Genomic DNA, 25,073 nt, shown 5'->3' on the forward strand with positions numbered 1-25,073 from the left:
TATTTATGACTGTTGTCATAAAGCGTCATTCGGTAAATTATGACACTTTTAATACAAAGTTGATATGATTCAAAATGTCTTTGTTATGACAACTTGACATTAACCAGGAAATCATTAATAACATAAAGTTACCTAATTTTTAAAGTGCAATCAGTAATACTTTTATAACAAATTTATATCAATAATGATTTATTGTTTAATGTCAAGTTGTCATAACAAAGACATTTTGAATCATCTCAACTTTGTATTAAAAGTGTCATAATTTACCGAATGACGCTTTATGACAACAGTCATAAATATTCATGAAGACTTTTTCATTTTCATGACAGGTGTTATGTCATGTTTATGACAGTGTCATGTCAGCCTTATTCACCCCCCTTCAAATAAAGTGTTACCAAAAAAAAAAAAAAATAATTATGGTTTATAACTCTATTGAAAAGTGCGGATCTGTTGCAGCAGAAATGCTTACCAGCTTTGGACTTAGGACTTTTTTAGGTAGTCTTTACTTAAACACTGTTGTTGCCATTCACTAATAACTTCACTGCAGACATGCAAAGTGATGCACTCTAATGAAAAGACATACATCTTCTGCAAAAAGTCTGCTGTGAAGCTTAACATGAGAATGTTTGTATAAAATAAATATAAAGACATGATGAACTGACTGAGAAATATATTTGAAGGAATTTTACGAGGATCAGGTTTTGGCTTTTATTCCTTTTCTTAAAAAACTAGATTACAAAAATGAAGCATGTTGTTGCCTTGCATTAATTCTCACTTGATGCAAAAGCTCAGATACTGTCACCTTTTTTTCTGTTACCAAATGGTCCGAAAGCTGTTACACATTTCAGTTCAAAGACAAACCACTTCACTGCTTCACTAGGCAACAAACTCAGATATGTGTGCAGTATTGTGTTCACAGTAAAAAAGAGATGAAATTTTCATTATGAAATACAATTCTTTTTTTTCCATGATCATTCGAAAGCTACCTCCGTAGAGCTATCCGGAGTTTAGCAGATCGTCCACGAGGATTCTCTCTCACGTCGTCTTTTTCTGGACTGACCACTTTTCTTTTTACAGGAAACCAGTAAGAACTTTTGTTACGTTCACTGCTCTCATCCACCAGTTTTTTCTTTCTGCTGCCTTGCTTGTTTTGGCTAAAGTGGTATCGATCCAAGTTAGACAAGTCATGCCCCTGCAGGAAACGTTTGACCAGTCTGTCCTCCAACGAATGAAACGTGATCACGCAGAGCCTTCCTCCAGGTTTCAGCGCAGACTGGGCCACGCAGAGCCCCTTGTGCAATTCATTCAACTCATCGTTCACAAAGATCCGCAGGGCCTGGAACGTCTTAGTTGCAATGTGGGCACGGCGTTGAAGACGGTCTTTACGTGCGTAGAGAACGCTGGGAGGAAAAGCTCCTAAAAGAAAATATAATAAAACAGTCAAGGTAAGTCCATTTGGCATCAGATGGATATGAGGAGTTCGAAGGATTTTCTTAGTGCTGTAATTTAGGACCAATTTAATCAGTTAACAAGACATGCCAAGCGTTTGGATTTTCTTAGTGCTGTAATTTAGGACCAATTTAATCAGTTAACAAGACATGCCAAGCGTTTGGGAATCACTTTGTTGGTGTTAATGTTTGTTTTCTATTATGCGTTCAAAAAAGATTCTGTCTCAAAGGTCAAGTATTAGCATATTTCTGAGCGAAGAAATATAAAGATCTTGAAAGTACAGAAACAGTTAAACCACAATAATTTTTTTCACCATTATATTTCAAAACAGACAAGCAATTTTAAAACACAATATTCTGATAGAAACACAATCTTTGAACGATGTTCTTCAGACCAGATATACAGTATTGTTTAGATCCTGTCTCTTTGAAACGCTGCAAACACATTATTTTCTTTTTAAAAAAAAACTTTATAAAGAAAATATTTTAAATATATAGCTGCTTACTGGAAAAACAAAAAAGGAGACAGTAAGCATTTCTGCTGCAAAGATTCTGCAGGAAAAGAGAGAGAGCATCATAAGAGAAAACAGACAGAATATTTTTCCTGACCCTCCAACAACAGTCTCTCTCTTGGAAGCAATTTTTTGATCCATGATTATGACCATAATGGCTTCTTTAAGAGAAGGAACAACCAAAATGTGAGTTGATTATAGAGCATAATCAAAGAGTAAACACCCATATCACTGAGGCATTTGAGAGTGTCAAACTCTTTATAAGTAACCTAAAACGGAGACTTACTAGAGACTTGCACAATTACTACTCATTCATGAATAAAATGGAAGTGCCGAAGCCTATGCGTCACAGCAGCTAAAGCAACACTCCTGGTTAAAACTGTAGCAGAAATGATCTGAAAGCTGTTATATTCTTTTTGATTTTTTCACAAGCAATCTTTGGTCATTGTTATGAATAACAAGCAAACAGGACGAGTCACAAACCATTTTAAAAACCCTGCACAGGCTGCTGGTTTGCTATGTTTCCAAGGGAGTGCTCTGAGAAAATGTTACTCCTAACTCTTCACTGCATTGATGCCCAAGTTTTATCTTCCAAACATAACATGAATGCATTGCTCTGCAACGTTTCGCTGTGCTATTGCGTTGAGCTACAAGCCCAAACACAACACAAAAGGGAAAGTCTGAAAAGTGACGGTATACCTCTTTTAAGTATTTTTCATAGATTAAACCGATTAAAGCAGAACTAACAGGCTACATGTGGCACAGTGCCCAAAAATCTCAATTTACTTTAACTGTCTGTTACATGTTGACACAACATTTTATTCTTTAAGTTAAGGGGCCTCTTTTGTGCTTAAATCATTCAAAGGCTATTGGTAAACGGCCAAAAACCAGGAACGAGAAGATTTGATTGTTCTGCAGAGACTTGTCATTCCAAAACATGTTCATGTCCAAAGAAAGCTTTGAAAGACCCTCAGGGAGTCTTGGAAACTATTGCTCAAGAGCATTAAAAAAAAAAAATTACAAGACAATCTGACTCTTTTGAAACAAAATATAAAGAAATGACAGATGGGTAAATACGTCTGCTCAGTACTGTACACCGTTCTTTCACTGAAAAAAAAAACAACACAAATAACAGCTTGATTTATATCATTAACACAAGACTGATCGGTTCAGAGAAAATACGTCACAGCAATAAAAAAAACAGCTTATTAAAGGATATAAACAAGCCAAAGTTAGGAGTGAAGAGGGAGCTGCAGTTGGACTGAGCGGCAGGTCCATTAGAGGCACTGTGTGGAGCAGATGGAGGGTGGAGATGGTGTTGTTATTGCTTATGTGTCACTAATTATGTGTCACTGTCACATTCAAGTTAAACTGTAGAATAATATAATTTGTCCTCCTGTTTGCAACAAAAAAAATGTAAAGATGTAAAGAATTTTGCAGTTTTTATCTCCAGCTAGAACGGTCACAGGAAGGAGATGTTTTCATGCAAGTTTTTAAGTCAAAACTAAAGAAAGTAAGAAATGTGTAAAGTTAATCTTGTCCAACCCGTGACAACTACACACAGAAAACAAAAGAACAATTAGGCACTTACACAGATCCAAAGAGATAGAGCAACAAATAGAGAAGTGAGGGATGTGGCATTTCTCTCCTCCTGCACTGAACAGTCCAAGGTGTGACTCACACTGCAATCAATACAATGCCTGCACAGCAAGGACCAGCTCTGGTCTAGCTTAACCAAGCCATGCACTCTTTCTCTAATTCACCTTTGAAAGGTCCTGCAGGCAGCTCTATGGTGGTAGGAAGAGATTACAAAAAGAGGAAACCTGCTGGTTAAGGATGAACCAAAACACGCTGAGCGTGTAACACAGAACTGCAGAATAAACCTCACACAGCTCTGTTTGTGCAGGTTTAGGCCTGTAGTTAATGTTTTGAACAAGCCACAAAAAGGAATGTGTTCTTAGATGCTACAGTAGAATATGTAAAAAAATATGATTTATGTTTTCTGTCTTTGAACAAAAATTAAGGTTGAACTCAGCTCTGCACAAAATTAAATCACGTAAAGAGAAATGCTTTTTTTTCAATCTATTTTTTAATCAACATATGTGAAGTAATTAGCCCACCTGGTAAAATAAAAAAAGGATTTGGCATGAACCAAATTCAGCATTGGAGGAAACAAACAGTTATACCAACTGTGAAGCATAACTATACATGTGTCATAGTTTGGGGATAATAAGTTGCAAAAGGGCCTAGCTAGCTCATCACCATAGAATCCACCATAAATATATATAAACGCATAGCAGAACTAAATCCTTTAACATGACATTGACCCAAAACCTATGATTAAATCCACCAAGAGTTAGGTGAAAATTAAGGAAACATTAGGCCTGGGCAAAGTCAAAGTCCAGATTTTGATCTCACTGAAATGCAGTTGGGTAACTTGAAACAAGCTGTCCATGCATGCTCATATTCAATAAATTAGAATATGCATTTTAATAAGCTTTGCTTGTCAGATTAAGAGTACCTTATGAAAATAACCATCATTAAACATGCTATTCGTCAAATCAATATTTCTGTAAAAATGCTTTTCTTAAGTGCTCTGTTCCCATAAGAGGTAAGCAGAAAATCATCATAGTTAACATGACTTGAAAACATATGTCTGGGTGAAATTCATCTATTTTGTGTTTCTCTGAGCAAATTGCTGAAATAAATGAACAGAAACACCATTACCTTCAAACTCACCTCAAAGCAAAAGTTAGCAGGCTGACTGAACAAATCCATAATCAGCACCAAACAAAAGGCTTTCTACAGTAGCCCAACTAACTGTCATTTTCAAAATGATTTCAAATATTTGCAGTGTGTCTATACACCAATTTAACTTAACTAAGATTTCATTTAAAAAGTGTGGCAAAATATCCAGTTCGAATGAAATCTGGAGTTTGTTCATGAATTCACCCTAACGTCAGTAGAGGTGTATGTATAAATATTGCTCAAAAAAATAAAGGGAACATTTCACTTTAATTTTGTGTGTGGCTCCAAATCCAGGCCGCCATTGGTTAATAAATTTGATTTCCATTGATGATTTTTGTGTGATTTTGTTGTCAGCACATTCAACTTTGTACAGAACAAAGTATTCAATGAGAATATTTCATTCATTCAGATCTAGGATGTGTTATTTGAGTGTTCCCTTTAATTTTTTGAGCAGTGTATTTGAGTCTGCATATTTAATTTTGACTTTGCATAGATTATAGTAATAGAAAAAACTCCATAAAGTTCACATTTCTGCAGCTAACTTTCATTTTCAAAAGTCATTGAGGTCAGTTGTTGTATTTGTTTATACCTCTTTTTCTACATGGTGGAAAAGTATAGTTTAAAAAAATCAGGAAAAGCACAAAATTATTTACATTTATACTAATGCTGAGCATAAACCTACTCTATAGTACAGCATGTGTGCAAAAAAATAGTTTCTATATGTTAGAAACATCAGAATAAAGAAGCAAACAAAGCTACTAGTCTGAAATGTGTGGAGGACAAAGGGAGGTCAATACCATCAGCCCATTGCTGATAAGACTCTGTTGGAGGCTTTGGCACCAGCATGTCTGTATGTATATCATTCATCATCCCCCTTGACGTGAGCCACTGGTTCTGTGGAAAATAACCATTTTTCTCTAAAATGTTCCTATTTCTTCCTTTTTTTTTACATGCTCTGATGATGTTAGGATAAGGCAGATGTGTGCTTTACTGCACACAAAAGGTTGATTTGTAATAATACAGAAGCACAGCACCACTTCCTTTGAAATCTTCAGTTTGAAACTTGGCAGGATGTTATAATATTAGCAGATTATATCAAACATAGCATTTACACTTAAAATTCATGTTGCTCAGAGGAAGAAAAACATTAAAAAACTACCGTGCCAGTCATTTCTTTAGTAACTGCCTCATTCAAAATTAATGGACGTGTCGAAAGGTTTGACTGACAGAATTTATACCACAGATAAATCATTGGAAACCCCCTGACGTCTGGAACTGCTCTCCTGCCAGCATCTGGAATCATTAACTGTCCAGAGGAAAAAAAAAAAAAAAAAAAAAAAAAAAAAAAAAAAAAGATGTAAAGCCAGTTTTTCTGCATCGGTGCAGTATGTTGTAGGTCAAAGCCTAAGTAAGAATTTATAGAGATAATAAAACAGAAAAGCAAGAACTAGTGTCTGAATTCACCTGTTCACCTTACTATGCTTGAATAAGCACATTCAAGAGTGTGATTAATACTTTACGTGAATTTTTTAAGTTAACAAGGCTGTTTTTTTATGTAAAAGAACATGAACAAAGCATGCATTCTGGCAACAACATTGAATGGTGTTGATGCCAGAATGAAAACCGTTGCTGCAAAGTGTTTACATGCTCAAAATATTCACTTGTTTATGCACTATGAACCTCACTAATTCACACCTCATGTTTTATCTTGTAATTTACATTTACAACTTGGACATGTTTAACAGTCTTGCTCTGATAGTGAAAGTTTTTATGTGCATTTTTTGAATCATTCAGTCAGAGAGACTTTAAAGACAAACCACAGGTCTCAGTGCAGAACAAAATGTGCAGTATCTCCTTATGCCTACTGGATCAAGTAGTTTGTTAAACATGCTGTGCAGGTTTTTTGTTGTTGTTTTTGATGTTTGTATTTATAAGACATCAGCCTTTTCTGCTCACCTTAAACTTATATTTAAAAGTTGAGAACTCCTGATTGGCTGAAAGCTTATGTCTTTTGTTGTCACTCATGGAATCAACCACAGTACAGGGCATTCAGAAGAGATACTTTTTTTGCCTGAGGAAAAACTCTTATGTCATACATTTTTTTTAATCTGGTTATGGTTCATTGCAACAAAGCTAAAAAAAAAAATTACTACAAAAAAAGGTAGCCTGGTAAAAACCAACCCCTTGTTCTATGTTTTGCTTCATACAAAGGGTCTGGACCCTTGGCTATTGATAAATGTTTGCTTACTGGAGGAGTGTAAGTTTTAAAGTAATTGAATCTGATTTTACATTTTACCCAGTCGCTACCATTTGGTGGTAATGTATGTGCACCAACTTGACTGAAGGAAGCTGCACTATGAAGGTTACCAGAAATTGAATGCGTTGTAATCAACCATCCCCCATTTCACACAGAGAAGTGGGTTCAGGTTGGCAATGTGTGCACCTCGGGGTGAGGTTTTGGTGGTGGAGTGGGTGTGTGGTGGTTGACAGTGATTGAGGCAGCAATAGTCTGTGGATTGCTGGGTTGTCTAGCGTGATAAATATGAATATTTAATGTAAATCTGAAAGCATGTTTCGTTTTTCTTTAACCCCCCTGTAGATTTAGTGCAACACTCAGGAGGAATGCGACGGATGTCACGGTCGGACAGTGTGGAGGACGGGTGGGAGGTGTTCCATCAGACCGTCAGTTCCCAAAACCACACACACACACACAAAAAAAAAACAAAAAAAACTTGTAATGGGCGGACTGTGCACAGGGTAAAAATCTTGCTGGGTCCAAATGACCCCTTCTCGTTAGAGAATTTCACAATTATATGGTAATCTGTGTTGCTCAATTCCATAAAATATCGATAATAAAGTAATAATATTTGCGGTTGTATTGTGACATAATGTGAAAAAGTTCAAGAGGCATGTATGCATTGGCAAGCTGATATAATATAATCAGAAGAGCAACCGTTTATTGATAAATGATGGTGATATTAATTAATTTGCTCTCCAATGGAAAGTGTAACATATACCTCACGTATACAGACAAATACAGCTTCATGATTTGTTATGGGGTTGTACTGTTTTCCTAAAAACATCACTGTCACAGGTGGTCGAAGAGCTCCCCCTGGAACTTTCCTAAATCAAGATGTCTTGAATTGCTTCAAATAAACATCGATGTTAACTTGCCTCGCTCTTGAAAAGAGATCAAACAGCTGCTCTTACTCACACCTGTTCTCCCAGGGTGACACTGACGCATACGCCGCTCTGTTCAATAACTGCTGCAACGACATCTCGCATCTCAAATCCGGATTCATAAGGCTAAAGGGAAAAAATAAAAACAATCATTGAAGACAAATAGCTAAGCCCTTTTGTACGCACGAGTGTATCAATTGTTTGGGGACATGTGGGTGTTTGGATGTTTGTCAGGTGCATGTCTGCAAGTCAAAAAAAAAGGGTGGGCAAAAAGGGAACAAGGAAGCAGAGAGTGGAGAGAGAGAGATGGGCGACTGTATACAAAATACTGTTTTCAAGGCATTAGCCACATTTTGTTTCAGCCGCCTCCATCTCCATTTCATCTCGCTCTCGAAAGAAGGTGTGGAATAAGGCAACTAAAACTGAAGCAGAAGAAGAAAGGCTGATGGCCGAGATCACAGTCAGTATAATTTTCTTAGACATGCGTGTCCCTCTGGGAGACAGCATTAATAACTCCACTCGTGTTTTATTTTCCCGTGCAGCCCCAAGAATCCTGCGGGGAATTAATCAGCATATAGTCTCGCTACCTGCAACCACGCTGGCCAGCTGCTGTGTCCGGGTGATGGGGTTGACACGGCGTGCTTCCACAATGGCTGAAGCTATTTTCCTGGAGTGTCTTTCTTCCCCATAAGCAGTGAGGATAGATGCAAGAGCCTGTTGATCTAAGGTATTCACAACGTCAGCAGCGCAGGGCATGTCAGGGTACCTACGCACAAAAAGAAGCCCAATTAAGCTGTTTGACGTCATGTCCTTGCTGACAGAGGCGAATCCTGACAATTCTGAGATACAGCTGAAAGCCTGCATGGGTGACAATTCTGAGCAAAATCATTGCAAGGCAGGAAAAAAAGGAAAATGCAGCTTTAGCAACAGCTTGTGATGAGGTTAAGGGATTGATTTGCAGGTTATGCAAATGTTAAAAAACAAAGTAAATGCATTTCTAAGCATATTGCACTATTTTTGCAGATACACTTCACATTTGTATGAACTGTGCCTAAAAACTGAGGTCTATTACTGTCATTACAAGCTGTAAAATGTTGTCTTATATTTAGACCTCGGGAATACTTATCTTTCCTAATTCGCTTAATAATTATTAGGAGCATTACGTCAAAGAATGTCTAAAAAACTGCTCCATATTTTAAACATAAAGTAACACATTATATTAAGTATATTAACAGGAATAACACTTGGCTTTGATTATTTTGAAGGGAAGATGAATAAAAAATGTTGGTGGTTGGAGATGGGAAACCACCTGTGGCTTTCTATATCAAAAATTTATTTTGACCATCCAGTAAGGCTGTTCTCACAAACAAAAACAGAGCGAGTCCGAAAAAGAAGTAGAGGATTAGGCTTAGCTTTGCTTGTATTCTCACCACTGAAATAATTCATATCTCTTTCAGATTTAGATTTCAAATAACCTTTTAATTAAGAAGATATTAAAATATAGGATGTTTTGTCTAATTGGAAGTAGTATCAACTTTTCGAGTACTGGAGCCGCAGCCCTAACTTGAATCTGATTAAAAATATGTAAAGGGAATTAGGATGATGGAAAAGAGTTCATCACCAGTACAAATGATCAAAATACCAGCGGAGATATAAAAACCTCTGGTCAGCAGTAAAAGGAAGAATTTTATTGCAGTGATGCCAATAAAGATTTTTCTATTACTTAATGAAGAGTGTCAATAAATTTTAAATGGCAAATTTTAATACAATGTAAATAAAAATAGATGTCTTGTGTGTTTTTAATTGAAAGTCCTTTACATCATTTGATCATATTTTGAGAGATGCCGATCTCAAACTTCTTAATTGGGTAAAACAGGAAGTGCTTTTATGTTGATATTTCCAGTCAGAAGTATCCTTAATCCGTAATTTTGTAACGAGTGACATTTATGTCATTACTGTAAAACTAAAGCATAAACATGAGCAAATTGTTATGAGCCATTTACAGGCCATAATCTACGACAAGTCTAAACCTAAGCTGAAGTCTGTAATTTTTGCGAGTTAAGTGTAACTCAAATCGGAGTCCTAAACTCAGGCCACCATCTCAGAGTACCACTCACGCCCCTGTCAGTTCAAAACAGGAAACCAAGGCTAAAATCTCACACACATTCTTCAAAACTGGACAAATATATGTAGGAAAAACATTGCCTTGTCTGATGAGTCTTGATTTTAGTTGCATTCAGATGTAACTATGTTCAGGATTTGGTATAAAATTACATGAAAATAAGGATTCATCCTGCCCTGTATTAACAGCTCCAGGTTGACGGAGGTGGTTTAATGGTGTGACGAAAATGTTCTGGATACACTTGGGGCCTCTCTTAAATGACTGTGAATCATTTAAATACCGTAGCTGACTTGAGTATTTTTGGTGACCAAATCCATCCCTTTAAGACCTCAGTGTGTAGATTCACTGATGGTTTCTGCCAGCAGGATAATGCAGGATTTCATACAGTTTTTTTTTTAATTATAGTAAGGTCACTGTACTCCAGATCTCAATCCTATAGAGCACATTTTGAATGTGGTAGAACAGCAGAATCCTACTGTGGATGTAAAGTGGACAAGTCTGCATCACATAAGTAATATTATAATGCCAATTTGGACTAAATTTGACCGACATCTTTTTATTAAGGCAGTTTTGGTGGCAAAAGAGGGTCCTAACCCAGTACTAACCAAGCGTACCTAATAAAATGGCTGCTGAGTGTTTCCAGAACTTAAAGGGCCGGTAACTGATGAACTGCACCTATGTGGCATTGTCTGTGTTACATGTAGTAGCAATAATATATTTATTCCACTATGACATTTAGGTGTGTTTCCTCTCTACCTCCATCAAAACCTGCTGAACAGCTGTCAACCTGCTCAGCAGATCTAAGAGTCCAGCTTTGTGACTCTTAGATCTGAAACAGCACCATGGAGCCGTACAGCACATTATCCTCCTATGGAGTCCATGATGACTCAGAAATATATTTTATAACTCTGTAGGAAATGAAAAACTTAAGACTTTACTAGTCAATTACACATTTTCCAGTTTCTATTTCTTTCAGATAAGTTCATGTGATGAGCTGGACTTGAAACATCCGCTGAATACAAAAGCAATATATTCCCGTTTAAAGAGGCACCACTGTGCCCTCTCTAACCCTATTTTTTGAATATTCTGTCTTTTTGCAGATAAAGATCTTTAAAATTCAGACTTTTTAGAAAAAGATACTTGCATAGAGTAAGTATGTGCAGCTCTAGCAAAAACAAGAGACTGCTGCACTGAACCTCATTGAAAACCTCATGGTTATTCCCCCAAATATTGATTTCTGAACTCTTCCTGAGTTAAAACATCAGTATTGTTTTTTTTCAATGACTATGAACTTGTTTTCTTTGCATTATTTGAGGTCTGGAAGCACTGCATCTTTTTGTTATTTTGACCATTTCTCATTTTGTGCAAATACATACTAAATTTTTTCAAAACAATGTTCATTTTACTCACATACCGATGAAAAGTAAAATCTGAGAAACTGATCATTTTAAGTGGTTTCTTAATTTTTCCAGAGCTGTATATGAGGCATAAACATATGAATGCATACATATACATTATATGTGCATGTTGCACATACATGCCTAAATACATACTACTGAATAAATGGATTGTTTATACTTATCATTTTAAACAGTAAATGTAGTTATTAAATCATATAGGATAAAAAAGGAATAATTTACAGATTTATTGTAAGCCCATTTAACTTCACTAAAAGATCCTTGCATCGGTGAGCAGTCTTAAGGTCCTACTGGCTCTGATAATCCAGCAGCTCCAAAGGTAACAACCACCGCTTCATGTGGCAAATGTCCTACCTCTCTCCGTCCATTCTCATATCCAAAGGTCCATCCTTGCTGAGGGAGAAGCCTCTCTCTTCCTGATCCATCTGCATGGAGGAGCAGCCTGCATCCAACAGGACAGCATCAATGCTGCCTGACTTAATGTTCATGTTAGACAGCAAGGCTTCAAGCTCACTGAACCGGCCGAGCAGCGGTTTCACACGACCACTGGTGGAGGATTGAAGGGAGAACAATAATTAGTTCTTTGCGATGCAATGCTTTTAGCTTCGTTTACATTTGCTTTTCAGGTATGAATCACGTTTTATTTAAATGAGTTTGACTTAATCATGTCTCTAATCTTATTCTCTCATCAAGTAATTCATTTTAACGTCACAGTAGAAGCACTCAAAAGCAAATTTGCAGAGGTAAGTACCTATAGGGATCTAGATCCTTCTAGGGCATCTCCATCTACCTCTTCTTGGGAGCTTAATCAATTGACCAAGTTCTGGGTTAGTCCCATGGTTCTAGTTCAGTCTATTATTTCTGTAAGATCTCTAAAACAATTACAGGGACTTGCACAAAAATTGCCCCTGAATGCCAGAACTTCTTACCCCATTTCTAAATCAGAAGTAGGGTGAGGCACTAATCGATCTATTAATTTTCTGTCCATTATCATCACACATGATCAAAGACCAAGATGCCTCCTCCACTTGAGGAAGAGACTGACTCTCAACCCGGAGAGGACTATCCTTTCCAAATAATCGCCCCGGTAGTGTTACCTTAAAAATGTCTACAAGGTTGATTTATTGTCAAAGCATGAACTGCATATCTATTTTCTTCTATCCCCTTACATCTATTAAAGAAAACACAATAGCCAATATTTTAGGCATTCAGCAACACCAAAACAATTCAGATGGATAAATAACAGTCCAAGGTAGCGCGGGGGGGGAAAAAAACAAAAACAAAAAGAAAGATTTTATTCAATTTGAGTTTGAACCTTCCCTTTAAATGTAACAGGACACTTTATCATGGCTTGTTAAATCTGATGTCTCACCATTCTTTGAAGCAACTAGCAACCTGCGCACATACACTGAGTCACTGCTCTCAACACACAAAACTCCATCTGGAGGAAAAAGCTTGTTGATTTAGCTGATGCCTACCATGTGTAAGCAAGACCACAATAAGCATTCAAAACGTCCAGTTTTGTAAATGTTCTCTCTTTCATTCTGCAAGAATGGGTTGGTTTACAAGGTACACATTAACAAATTGTAACCCATGTGTTTCTACTCCTTATCTAACATAAAAATAAATGCCTAAAATGTCTGTCTTGCAGACACTGGATCTTGCTTTCACCTTTAATCTGTCAGCTGGAGGTTATTTCAATTAATGTTTCCAGAAATCAATGAAACTTTAAATACACTACAGTCGTAGACATTTATTGCAATTAAATTAAATCATTTGGAATAAACTCCCTTTTTACTTTCAACTCTTTTCTATAAGACAAATTGGCCCCCTGGGATATTAAAAACTATGCTTAAACTGAACTCAATCTGGACATTTTATGTATATTTCAATGACTCCACCTCTCCTAAGATTAACTCTGGGCATTGAAGAAGAGAACACAAGCTGGCAGGTCCTTTATTTCAAAACCCACAGAAGACAAAATGGCAAGGGAGCTTCTCACCCACGCTACCGGGGCCTTCCATTGCTTTGCTGCTGTTATTCACCATCTCTCACGGTGGTATTTCCTTGAAAAATCTATGGCAAGTTTTTGTTGTTTTCCCTCCTCACCTGCACCATCCTTTTATGTCACCGCCTCAGCCCTCCCCCAACCATTTTTTCACTTATTTTGGGGTTTCATTATAAAAAGTGGTCCCGTAAGCCGTTTCAGGCAAGAGCTTAGAAACGTTTTATTGTTTCGCTTTCACAACATTTTACTTAACATGGATTTTATCTGGAGAGCATTTATGTTGACAGCTGGAGGTCAAGCTGTTCTGCACTGATCATGACTGCTGTTTCTTTGAAGCCTGTTTCTAAATTTATCTGCTGTTTGGTGCAGTAGACATAGCATACAAACAAGATACTGAATGAAGAAAATTTGACAGAGTAACAATTTGAGAAAATTTTAAAATGTTCAAAATGCACAGACTACACAGCGCACATAAAGCATTACAAGGTTCTGCATTATCATAATAATGTGTACAATTTACAGACTTTTTTAACTTCATAAATTCTTAAATTCAAGTCTGAGCTTACACCACTTTTACATCGGGTCTAAGCCTAAATGAAACATCTAAATCAGTGTTTTATGAAGACTTTTCATTGACTTTAGTGTAACTTTTATGTGGCTACATCGTTGAAATCAAATGCATTTCTTATTAGGGTTCAGTTTACTTTATAAACAGAAAACTAAATTAAGTAAGATTATGAATATCCCATTCACTGTAGCACAAAAAAGGAGGAATAAGATCCATCAGCCAGAGTTTTCATACATTTTTTTAATTATATAATAGGATATAAGACAATAAATGGTAAATTTCTACTTTAAAGAATTTTCAGATATTGCTAAAAGACAGTGATGTATTTCCTATATTGACATAAGCGGGTTAAAAGGTGATTCACACCATTGACAGTCCAACATAGGGCAATCAGAAATCTATTTACAATGTTGAATCGCCAGAAACCTAATATATTTGTCTTTGGAAGGTTTTAAGGTTACAAATAAATGTTTCAGCCTCTATTCAGCCAAAAGGCTTGTCTGACCTACATTTCATCATCTGTTCTACTCTGTGAATGTCCTCCAGGTCCTGTTGCGGCCAAACATGCAAACAAAGGGCCAAAGTTTTGTAATTGCACAAATTGTGCCCGACTGTTACAGATGATCTTAGATAAAGCTCTCATTCAAAAGGTGGCACTGACAAAAAACATGAATCAGGAACAATGACATATGCTTTGAGAAAACATTGCATGAAGACATTCTCCGTTAGCAACATCATACAGCACATGGATAAGGAGACTCATATTACCTAAATTAATTCCTCGTAAAATAAGCAATATAAAATCAATAACAACTTCTTTTACAGCATAAAACAAGCATATCAGCAATTTCTCAGCACCTATTGGACTTTGGTGCAAAACTGTAGGATGATGAGTCAAACGCTGGGGCGAACGCTTGGGAGCAGCTGACTCAAAAATAGTTTGAACACGAGTGTGAGAACATTGGCAAGATCCTACAACCATGCAGAAACCCTTGCATATTTTACAAAGTCTAGGCAGCAGAAACACATACCAAACGTCAATGCCTCTCTTGCTGACATTCAAACTTTAAGGACAAGCAAAGATAAATGCAATAGCTCAAATAGAATAACTCCAGAGCTCACAAACAAAGTGGCAATCCTGATCATGTAATTGAACCTATTAAGTAGAGCCTTATGTGACCTCGTGATAGATTCCTGTCACATGCAGGGGCAGAAAGTAAGTATATCTGTTGATGGCATAACTCTAAGCCAACAGGAAGTGCATTGATAGGGTCATCTTAGCACAAACGCATGAATGATGAAGGCTGTCCACCACATAGTGATTCTGCAATGGAGATTATGTTGAAAAATTATTTTGGTCTCGGTGACTTATCAAAAAGGAACAATGGTGATTTGCAATTTATGTGCCAGTAGGGAGAGAGTGTATGTCCAGGACACTGGTGGCAATAAATTTGCAGTACCTATATTCTACCCACAGAGTTCACAAGTGTTATTTTGATACATGCAGGTGTATTTATAACCCTGCACTGCTGCCGGCAGTGAGTGTGACGTCAGCTTTTGTAACCTGGGAACAGGTTACAAACACAACATCCCTAAAGGATGTATGGCAGTCACTGAAGATTTTAACCACACCTCCTCTCATTTCTATGCTTCAAACTTTTCAAATAGTTTGTCAACTGCAAAAATAAGGGGAAAAAAAAAGAGAGAGACAGCGTCATATATGCAAATCTTCGAGTTTATTTTAGGTATGTTATCTAAGTCATCATGACCAAGTTTGTGAAAGACTAAACATTTGTGTGGAGAAAATAATCTATGCCAGGCCAGAGAAATACTTCAGTGCTAAAAGTTTATGGATTGCCAACAATCTGAAAAAAATACCATGAAGAACATGTGAGGTAGTTGTTTTTAGAAGTCTGCAAGGACAATGTAAAGCAAAGGTACAACAAAATGTTATAGATGAAGGTCCAGCAGAGTTAGGAGAGGGAGGTTGAGATGGATTTAAAAAGTTTCAAAATAATTTATGTACGATTTAATTACAGTCAATATATTCAGTAGGAGTGTTAGCAACACTGAAAGGCTTACTTTCCTTGGTGCAGATCATGCCTGTACTCCCAGCCAATTGAACATCCTTATCTCAAGAGCTGAGATAAGGATGACAATGGAGGTTAGCTTCTGCGGTAGTGCCAACATGATTTCCACTAAGCATATTCATGTGCATTAAGGTCCATTTGGTGTTGAACTGTAAAAATAGGCAACTATGAGTTTTTGGAGAGTGTCTGAAGTATTTGCAGAATTCAGCTATTCATGGGTCACTGTGGTGCCTAATTCATTTGAACATCAGGGTCCACTGTATATCATCAGGCAATATTCACAGCCCTAAACACAGGAATGAAAATACTGGTGATAAGACAGTCTGGTACTTTTTGTGACATTTAAAAAAGCTATTTTATTCTATTGAAGTCCCACGTTATGCTTGGTAGTTTTTTTATTAGCTTCTTCAAAACCCTGAAAGGTCCATCACTGGAACATATTATGTGACCCTCCACTATGGTTACCAAACCTTCCTTCTAATACACACCGTGATTTCTTTTACATGTTTCCGAAAGCATCAGAAATATTTAAAAATATGCAAAACAGTTATGTAACATTTGTAAATTATTAACTTCTTTATGGGGTTTAGACACAGAGTTGGAGATATAAATGCCTTATGTAAGGTCTTATATTATTAAAGAGGACAAGTTTTAGTGGTGTATGTGCTGAAGTTCAAGTGTGGGCTCATAATTGCTTAAGAGATCTGAGTTATTTTTTATTTAGCACCGACAACACTGACATCAGAAATACTCTTTTAGTTATAGCGCCGTATCAGTAGATCAGACTAATAAGTTGTACAAATTTTATTTATAGTTGCCTGTCAGTTGTGAAAAACTTTGCCCAATAAACCACATCACTGAAAAATACTACGTGTTAATGAGAAAAACAGATTATTTAAATAAAATGGCAAAAAAGAAACATGATTCCTCCTCAGCATCTATATGCATTTTTTGTCATTCAAAATAGTCTGACAGTTTGATAAAATGTTCCAAATCATAATGTCTAGCTTAAGCTTCCTCTAACCACATTATAGGGTTAACAACCATCTTCAGATCCAACCTAAGTGAAATGCATTTCCAAAACAGCACAGCGTTAGCCTAATAACACCTCTTGATCACGAATTTTAACTTTATTAATCCAGTTTTGAGTACTATTTAAGACAAAAATGTCATTTTACATTGTAATTCTACGTAGGGGAACTCTGAAAGACATCAAGATCTATTGCAGCAATCTTGATTTGAGCTATATTCATTCAAGATGAGGGAGCCTCTTTACAAATCAAGCCTGCAATATTCCCTTGTGTTGACCTCCTCAGTTTCTTTACCTGCGTCACTGAAGCCTAAGACAAGATGCTGATTGATTGCTTTCAGCAGGGGAGAAGTGATGAAAATATCTACAGTGAGTGAAGAAAAAAGGAGAGGGATAAAAACAGAAGCTTGTCTTTTGTTTAGTTTTCTTTTCTTTTTTTACTAAAAGAAACTTGCTTGCTTCAGGTAGCTGGTACATTCTTTGGACCAGTCATTCTTTTATCAATCTATCAATTTACCAGAATTTTTTTAATACATTTTTTAAATGTATTCTGGTGGTTTGTCAGAATAAAAGCCCCAATAGCGTCCAGTTGTTTTTATGTTGTTTTTTTTTCTTTTAAAAAAATTTCACCAGCTGGGTCGGGGACTACAGGTGGAAATTAGCACTTAAGCGCTACAACCTGCTGAAGTGCATCTTTCCTCTTGTGGTTATTGTATATTGTGCATTGTCCCCGTTTTAAATAAATAAATAGTAAAATAAATTCTCAATCTTTTGAAGTGTCAGTGTTTCCATGAATGACTGGATGTCGTGTGAAGGGCTTTGGGGCCCCTTCAGAAAATAAGAATACACGCATTATTGCTGCCATATGGAATAAACAAGGACAACACAGAAGCATTTGGAAAAAGTCTTGAGAACAAACATCAGGCAGTGTATTCCCAAAAATGGATGCAATCATTTCCTAAAGTGATTATACCTGCTATGTGAGGTTTTCTTTTGAGCTAATCCGATTTACTTTAGTTAAATTTGAGTGTGTTCATTCCGAGTCAAGCATGTGCGTCATTAATGGGGGGAAAAAAGCCATCGTCAATGAAGCTTTGATACTATGATTCACCATGGCAATGGGTAAATAAAGACCAGCAGCACCGCAGACTGTGGCATTTATGTACTTTTCCCTAAAAGTAAGGATGCGGAAAAAGGACTTAATTAGTAACAATTTTATTTAAATGTATCTTGGTCTTCTGTTATCAAACAGATCCTCTTTTACATTACATTTACTGTTTGTCACTGCAGATGAACATACAAGTGACTTCTCTGACCAGCTCTGAATTAGGTAGTGATCAACACAATGATTAAAAAAGGAAATGTTTAGGTATGGAGGGATGACTGCATAATCTAACAGATGCATTTCTTTCCATGAGTCACTGTGTTCCACACAAGGACAATATATAGATTTCATTATGGGCTGAAAATGAATCACCTTACACTGATGACAGATTCATTATAAATGTGGATGTGCTAAAGTCCTTGGATAACAAACCGATTTCTAAGTCTTTCCAGGTCAGCAGTCTCTAATTATATTTTCTGGTACATCACAGATGTTGAATATGGAAGAACCACAGCGTTGGTTCTGTTGGACCTCAACGCTGCATCTGACACTGTTGACCACGGCATATTATTGAAGTGAATACAGAGTACTTCACTGGTTCAAATCTTATGTAAACAGGGGCGTCTTTGTGCCAATTGGTAAGTTATCTTCAGAGCAGACACGTGGTGCATCCTAAGGGGCAATCCTGCAGCCGCTACTATTTCATAGCTACATGCTCTCGCTAGCTCAGATTATAACAAGTAAACATATTAGTTAACATAAATAACCAGATGATACACACCTCTGCAATGCTTTGTCACCAAGTGACTCCAAACCCACCCAGGCACTGAACAGTTGCTTAGAGCAAAATCAACCGTACCTTTCTCCAGCTGAACAGAAACAAAACTGAAGTTATCATCTTTGGATCTAAAGAGGAACGATGTAGCTTTAGCTTTTACAGCTATCACAAGTGACCAGGCCTGAAATCTAGATGGTGATGGACTCGGACCTGAACCTTCAGAGTCACATAAAGGCAGTTACAAAGTCGGCCTTTTATCACCTGAAGAACGTTTCTAGGGTTAAAGGACTAACATCCCAGCAAGATCAAGAGAAACTCATCTATGTGCTTATCTCTAGTAAAGCTGATTGCTGCAACAGTGTCTTGACAGGTCAAAAACTTAGACAGCTACAGGTGATTTTGTTGCTTGCCTTCTTAGTAAAACGAGGCAAACAAAGCACATCTCCCCAGCTCAGAAGTCCTTCCACTGGTTTCCTGTAGCTCAGAGAACAGGCTTTAAAATACTCCTGTTAGCTTATAAATCACTGAATGGCTTAGCACCAAAATACATGAAAATTGTGTTTCAAACCACTCAGGTCTTCTGGTTCTAGTCTGCTCTGCATCCCCAGAGTCAGCATGGATAAGCAGCGTTCAGCTTTTATGCTCCACTAAGCTGGAGCAAACTTCCAGAAAACTTCAAAACAACCAAAAATGTTTTTGTTATTTTAACTTAAAACCACCTGTTAAGAGTTGAATTTAAAAAAACAGAAAAACTGGAACATTGATTAATATATTTGATGATGATTATTCTTGATGATTATCATTCCTTGTTTTGTAACTGATTACTATAATTTTATTATGAAAAGCACTTTCATCTATAAAGAAACTTGGCTTTATTTAATATTCAGATGAATACAGACAGTGATGGATACATACATTTTAGCTCGTTTTTAAAAGGAGCTTTCAGTAATCAACCTCACCGTCAACAACAGCAAGAGTATCTTCAAACTAAAACTGAGCAAATGATTGAAAAAAAGAGAGAAAGAAATTAGCCTCAAGCACTTTGTGTGCAGTTTGACCATAGAATAATATTTTCCTTTGTGGCATAATCTTTGTGTGAGCCATGGTTTATTAAAACACTACATCTAAAAAAAAGAGCCATTATGTTGATTCAATAGTCACACATATTGTTTTTCTCCACATATCGACTTTGAAAATCCTGGCCCTTATTGTCAAAGTATTTCTCTGTGGCTTCTTTATGTTTTTCGATGATTAGGAAAGTCGTTTTCATGGGCTGCATTTATTTTTGTGTTCAGAATAACCATTCTCCAGCAGGAAAAACATTAGAAGTCACTAAAATAATAAAACAAATTTTCTGGATGGCGCATAAAACACTGGATGCAGATCTGATAGAGAGCTATTAGCACATCATTTTCTAAAGTTTTATTAACTATCAAACTTCTGATGAGGATATGCAGTTCACAGTAAAGCAAAATCACAAAGTTTCATATCCAAGGCAGAGTGAACAATCTTTGAAGTTAAAATTGGGAGAGGATGAAGAGTAAAAGGCAGGAATTTTTCAATATTTCACTGAAACAGTGATAAACTTTTTAAACTGCAGATCTAAACCATTCAGTGAGTCAAATATTAATAAAAGCCACAAGAATATTTCTTTCTGATTTACACAAAACATTAATTTCTTAAGCAAGAATAGTGCATCTTTTAAAACACCTTCAGTAAGACGTACGAAGCGAACAAACAATAGAAATATTAGTAAACTACTACAATCTACTTTTCATGCATTAAAGAATTCAGTTCCAATGATGACTGATGGACACAGTAAATAATTAATCAGTGTGTGTGGCAATATGTATAATTGCAAATTCAGTGTTTGTCAATTCAATAATGACTAGTGCCGTTTCAGACATGTATTGTGGGCGCAACAACTGCAGAGCTTCAAGCGCAGTGAAGTCATAGCAACCAGAAGAATGATGCAGAGAACAGCAAGGCTCAACATGCAGGAGGCAAATCCCATTAAATACATGGCTGAATATTACTTAGGAGCCAGATCTGCCTTCACAACCTTGTACTTTTTAGGTGTTTGGACTTGAAATTACCTTCCTTGTGTGGTATGACTGGATTCAGCCAGGACCAGCATTCAACAGTTTGCATTAAGGGTTCACTTTCTGCAAGTACAGAGGAGGGAGAAAATCCTCTAGCACTATTGTGTGGATGGACCGCGTAGGCAGATAGGGTCTTTTACTCAGGCTCCCAATAATATTGGTTAATTGCTAGATTTCTTTAGCCTCTCTCAACTTGCATCACGAGTAGGCGTGGAGGAGTTTACAACGGGGATATATTGCTGCTGACTGAATACAGAGTTCTCATTCTCTCTCTTTCTCTCTCTCTCTTAATTGTCATTCCCCTGCTCATAGGCACATTTCTCCAGCAGATTCCCTTGAGAGAGGTTTCCCCAGAATCTACGTAAAAGGATTCCTTCCCACGCCATGGTCTTAGGAACATCTCATTTTCATCCACCCGCGCCTCGCTCATGCACACACACACTCCCTCTCACCCTGCCACTGTGTCCTCGTGTCTCCCTCCTCGCTCACGCTTATGTTTTCTGTCTTTTTTCTTCCTCTCCCTTCACTTTCTCAACACCCATCGCACCCCCCCTCCCTCTTCCCCATAACTTATAGATCCTCCGTGGGAGGCAGCATCTCCCTCACACAACAGGCGTGGGCCCTCCTCTGACAAATGACATGCCGGGCCCACCAGCTATGCGTGGGGGGAGAAAAGCTTTAAGTTAAGAAGGAACGATGGATTTGATTGGATGCTGCAACTCAGGGGCTGTATCTTGGCAAGCTGTATTGGACTGGTCTCAGCGAAGAAGTGAGAAATGGACAGAAAGCTGCAATGCTGCTGTTTATCAAGCCAACAGTATGTTTTGAGGAGAAAAAAAATACCATAAAACCTAACACTTCTGAAAACTGTCAAGCTTTCAACTGTGACAATAAAAACTAGTGGTAAATTTTAGACTTGTGATACATAAACATTGTCTAGACCAGTGGTTCCCAATTTTTTTCTCCTGGGCCCCCCAAGTGGTTTCCAAACATTTTCTGTCCCACCCCCCAATGCCCTATGCTGTCTGGTTGAAAGACGTGTGTGTGTGCGGGGGGGAAAGAAGAGGATTCTTAGAGACTCCCTGTCTAACTTTTTTTGGGGGGCAAAATAAATGTACGTAGCTAGACATAGACAACAACATCAGGAGCCTACAGGCTACTTGTTAACAAGCTTAAGGTTGATATTAAGCTAGTCATCTTTTAGCTAACTTTACCTGCATCCAACAGCTTTACTCAACTCAGTCAGTTAGTTTGGGGGAAAAACTGTGAAAGGTTCTTTGCGTTTTGCTGGTTTGCTGCCATGATTCTAACACACACCTGCGTAGCTCCGCCCAGCAGCAGCAGGTCTCCTTCACTGCCGCACAGGTGTAAACCCAGCGCAGCGTCGTAGCGCTCATGTTGCGTTTAAAGGGGCACGCCCCACAGTTTGGGAACCTCTGGTCTTGACGGTGTGTGATTTTAAGTTTCAACATGTGTCCAGGTATAGTCAAGCAAATCACTTACGAGTGCTCTTTGGCCAGCTGCTGGGCCAGAGAAATAGCTGCAGGGTCCCGGTCTAAGGCCAGGACAGTGACTTCAGGAACCGTGTTCAGTATTGCTTTGGTATGACCACCACCTCCAAATGTCATGTCCAGGACCACCTACATGCGAGAAAGAGAGAAAACAACACATTCTTCTCACAACGGGGCTCCTTATACACGATTCATCATCGTCATCACGATGGTAGTTTATCACTTAAGTGTTTCTTTGTCAGTGGTTCACTGTCAAGACATTTTATTCTGTCTCATTTCGAGCAACATGATTTCGACATAACTGAGTTTGAACAGACATTCACAAATTAAACTATCAAAGTATAGTTTAGTGTGCAAATGAAAGCATGTAAAGCTCATATTTCAAATTAAGGTTGAATACATTCCTTAAATCCACCCAGAGCAAGAGGTTTTAACAATACGCTTCAATGAGTTATTTTTGTGTCTATGTTTAGTCTTACCCTTTATATTTTGTAAAGTTTTTGACAAGTATAAAAATTACTGTGGTAACAAACATGACAAGGCCAGTGTTTGTTTAATCGTTCTTGAAATTGGTTATAATCTCCAGCAAGTTCTGGGAAATGTCAGAGACGTCGGCATGGTTTTCCAACTGATTTGCAGGCCGAGTTAGCCATTAGTTTTCTTAAGAAACCAAATGACCCACAACAAAATTACTTTGGTTCAAAATGTAAAAAAAAAAAAAAGCTCTATGGCAGGGGTCTTCAAATCCAGGCCTCAAGGGCCGATGTCTTGCAACTTTTAGGTGCGTCCCCAGTCTAGCACACTTGAATCAAATGTCTGAATTACATCTTCAGTATGCAGTCAAGTCCTGCTAATGACCTCATTATTTGACTCAAGTGTGTAGAAAGCAGAAACGCATCTAAAAGTTGCAGGACACTGACCATGGATTTGAAGATCCCTGGCCTATGGAATCAGCTAGAACTGGACACATTCATAAGACTCAATCAAAATAAAAGCAGACAATTAAATCATTGTCTTTGGACACATTAAACAAACACTGGCCTTGTTATCCTGTTTAGTGTTTGTGTACTATATCATGTCTAAATGGTATCGGCACACTTAATCATCTGTAACGAATGTAAATTACCCAAAAGTAGTGATGTGCATTTCAAAAACAGATCTGACTTGAATTCGCAAGTACATTTTCAAAAATCCCCAACGTATAACCCACTAGTGCACTGGAAATCACTCTCTCTGATGGAACAGAAGCTATGACTACACACAGGTACACTTTGCATGTAATAGGCTGTAATACCTCATAGGAATTAATATCACATTTTTCTTGCGAATAATATCATTGGACATTTCACTGTTGTTTATGTCCACACCTTGATCTGGATGCTGCTAATGCTAAACCTCAAGAAGAATGGTGCAGAAATGATCATGATTTGCAGAAATCGTCAGAAAGCAGTGCGGAAACTATGGGTTCATTCCAATCAATACATGGCAAGGCAGGCTGGCAGCTAAGGCTCTGGAGAAGGATTGCCTCCTTGTTGGCAAAGTCATTATCACATTTCCGCTGGCTTGCTGTAGCGTCCAAATGTTACAGCCAGCAGCTGGCTGAACAACAAAGTTCATGTAAATTGGATGGAAATAAATGCAGACTAATCCTGAAAGACGATATGTTAGAAGCTGCCAAGACTAGGGTAGAGGTTCACCATTTAACAGAACAGCTACCCTAAAGATTCAGTCAGGAAAACAATAAAAAGGGTTAGACTAGGCCAGTGGTTCCCAAACTTTTTCTTCTGCGCCCCCCTATGGATTACAAATGGCTGTCTGGTTGAAACGACTCGTGGGGGGGGGGCATTGACTTTTTTGGGGGGCAAAATGAATGTACGTAGCTGAAAATAGACACCAACATCGGTAGCCTACAAGGTACTTGTTAAGCTTAAGGTTCTGTATTGATATTAGCTAGTCATCTTTTAGCTAACATTACCTGCATCCAACAGCTTTACTCAACTCAGTCGGTTAGTTTGGAGGGAAAAACTGTGAAAAGATCTTTGCGTTTTGCTGGTTTGCTGCCGTGATTCTAACGCAAACCTACGTAGCTCCGCCCAGCAGCAGCAGGTCTCCTTCACAGGTGTAAACCCAGCGCGAGCGTCGTAGCGCTCATGTTGCGTTTAAAGGCGGCTCGGAAAAACAGGTGACAACATGTTAACAACGGATTAAACAGTTTTAACTGCTGATAAAAGTGACAGAGGACGCAAATATGGGAAGTGTGGAAGCCTCTACTGTATCAAATTGACATAGGAATAACAGAGAGTTGGCCATTCTAAGGTAAAAACCCAGCGCATACAGTGTTCATGTTTTATATTTTTTTCATCCAGATGGCTTCCCGCACCCCCCCTGCAATGACACGGCGCCCCCACTAGGGGGCACGCCCCACAGTTTGGGAACCTCTGGACTAAGCCATT

The 25,073-nt window shown here is 37.8% G+C and overlaps 1 protein-coding gene across 1 annotated transcript in view; it reads right to left on the reverse strand.

Moving 5' to 3' along the window:
* Nucleotides 1-694: 694 nt before the first annotated feature.
* The window catches only part of mettl15 (methyltransferase 15, mitochondrial 12S rRNA N4-cytidine), a 54,217-nt gene continuing 29,838 nt past the window's right edge, over nucleotides 695-25,073 (reverse strand). The window contains exons 3-6 of the mRNA XM_007553871.2: nucleotides 22,613-22,749; nucleotides 11,783-11,974; nucleotides 8,476-8,654; nucleotides 695-1,416 (exon numbers count right to left, since the gene is read on the reverse strand). Of these exons, the coding sequence (XP_007553933.1) occupies nucleotides 983-1,416; nucleotides 8,476-8,654; nucleotides 11,783-11,974; nucleotides 22,613-22,749 (942 nt within the window). The 3' untranslated portion in view covers nucleotides 695-982. The remainder of the gene's footprint in view (nucleotides 1,417-8,475; nucleotides 8,655-11,782; nucleotides 11,975-22,612; nucleotides 22,750-25,073) is intronic.

The sequence above is a fragment of the Poecilia formosa genome, unplaced genomic scaffold (assembly GCF_000485575.1).
Source record: "Poecilia formosa unplaced genomic scaffold, Poecilia_formosa-5.1.2 Scaffold60, whole genome shotgun sequence".
Taxonomy (NCBI): Eukaryota; Metazoa; Chordata; class Actinopteri; order Cyprinodontiformes; family Poeciliidae; genus Poecilia; species Poecilia formosa.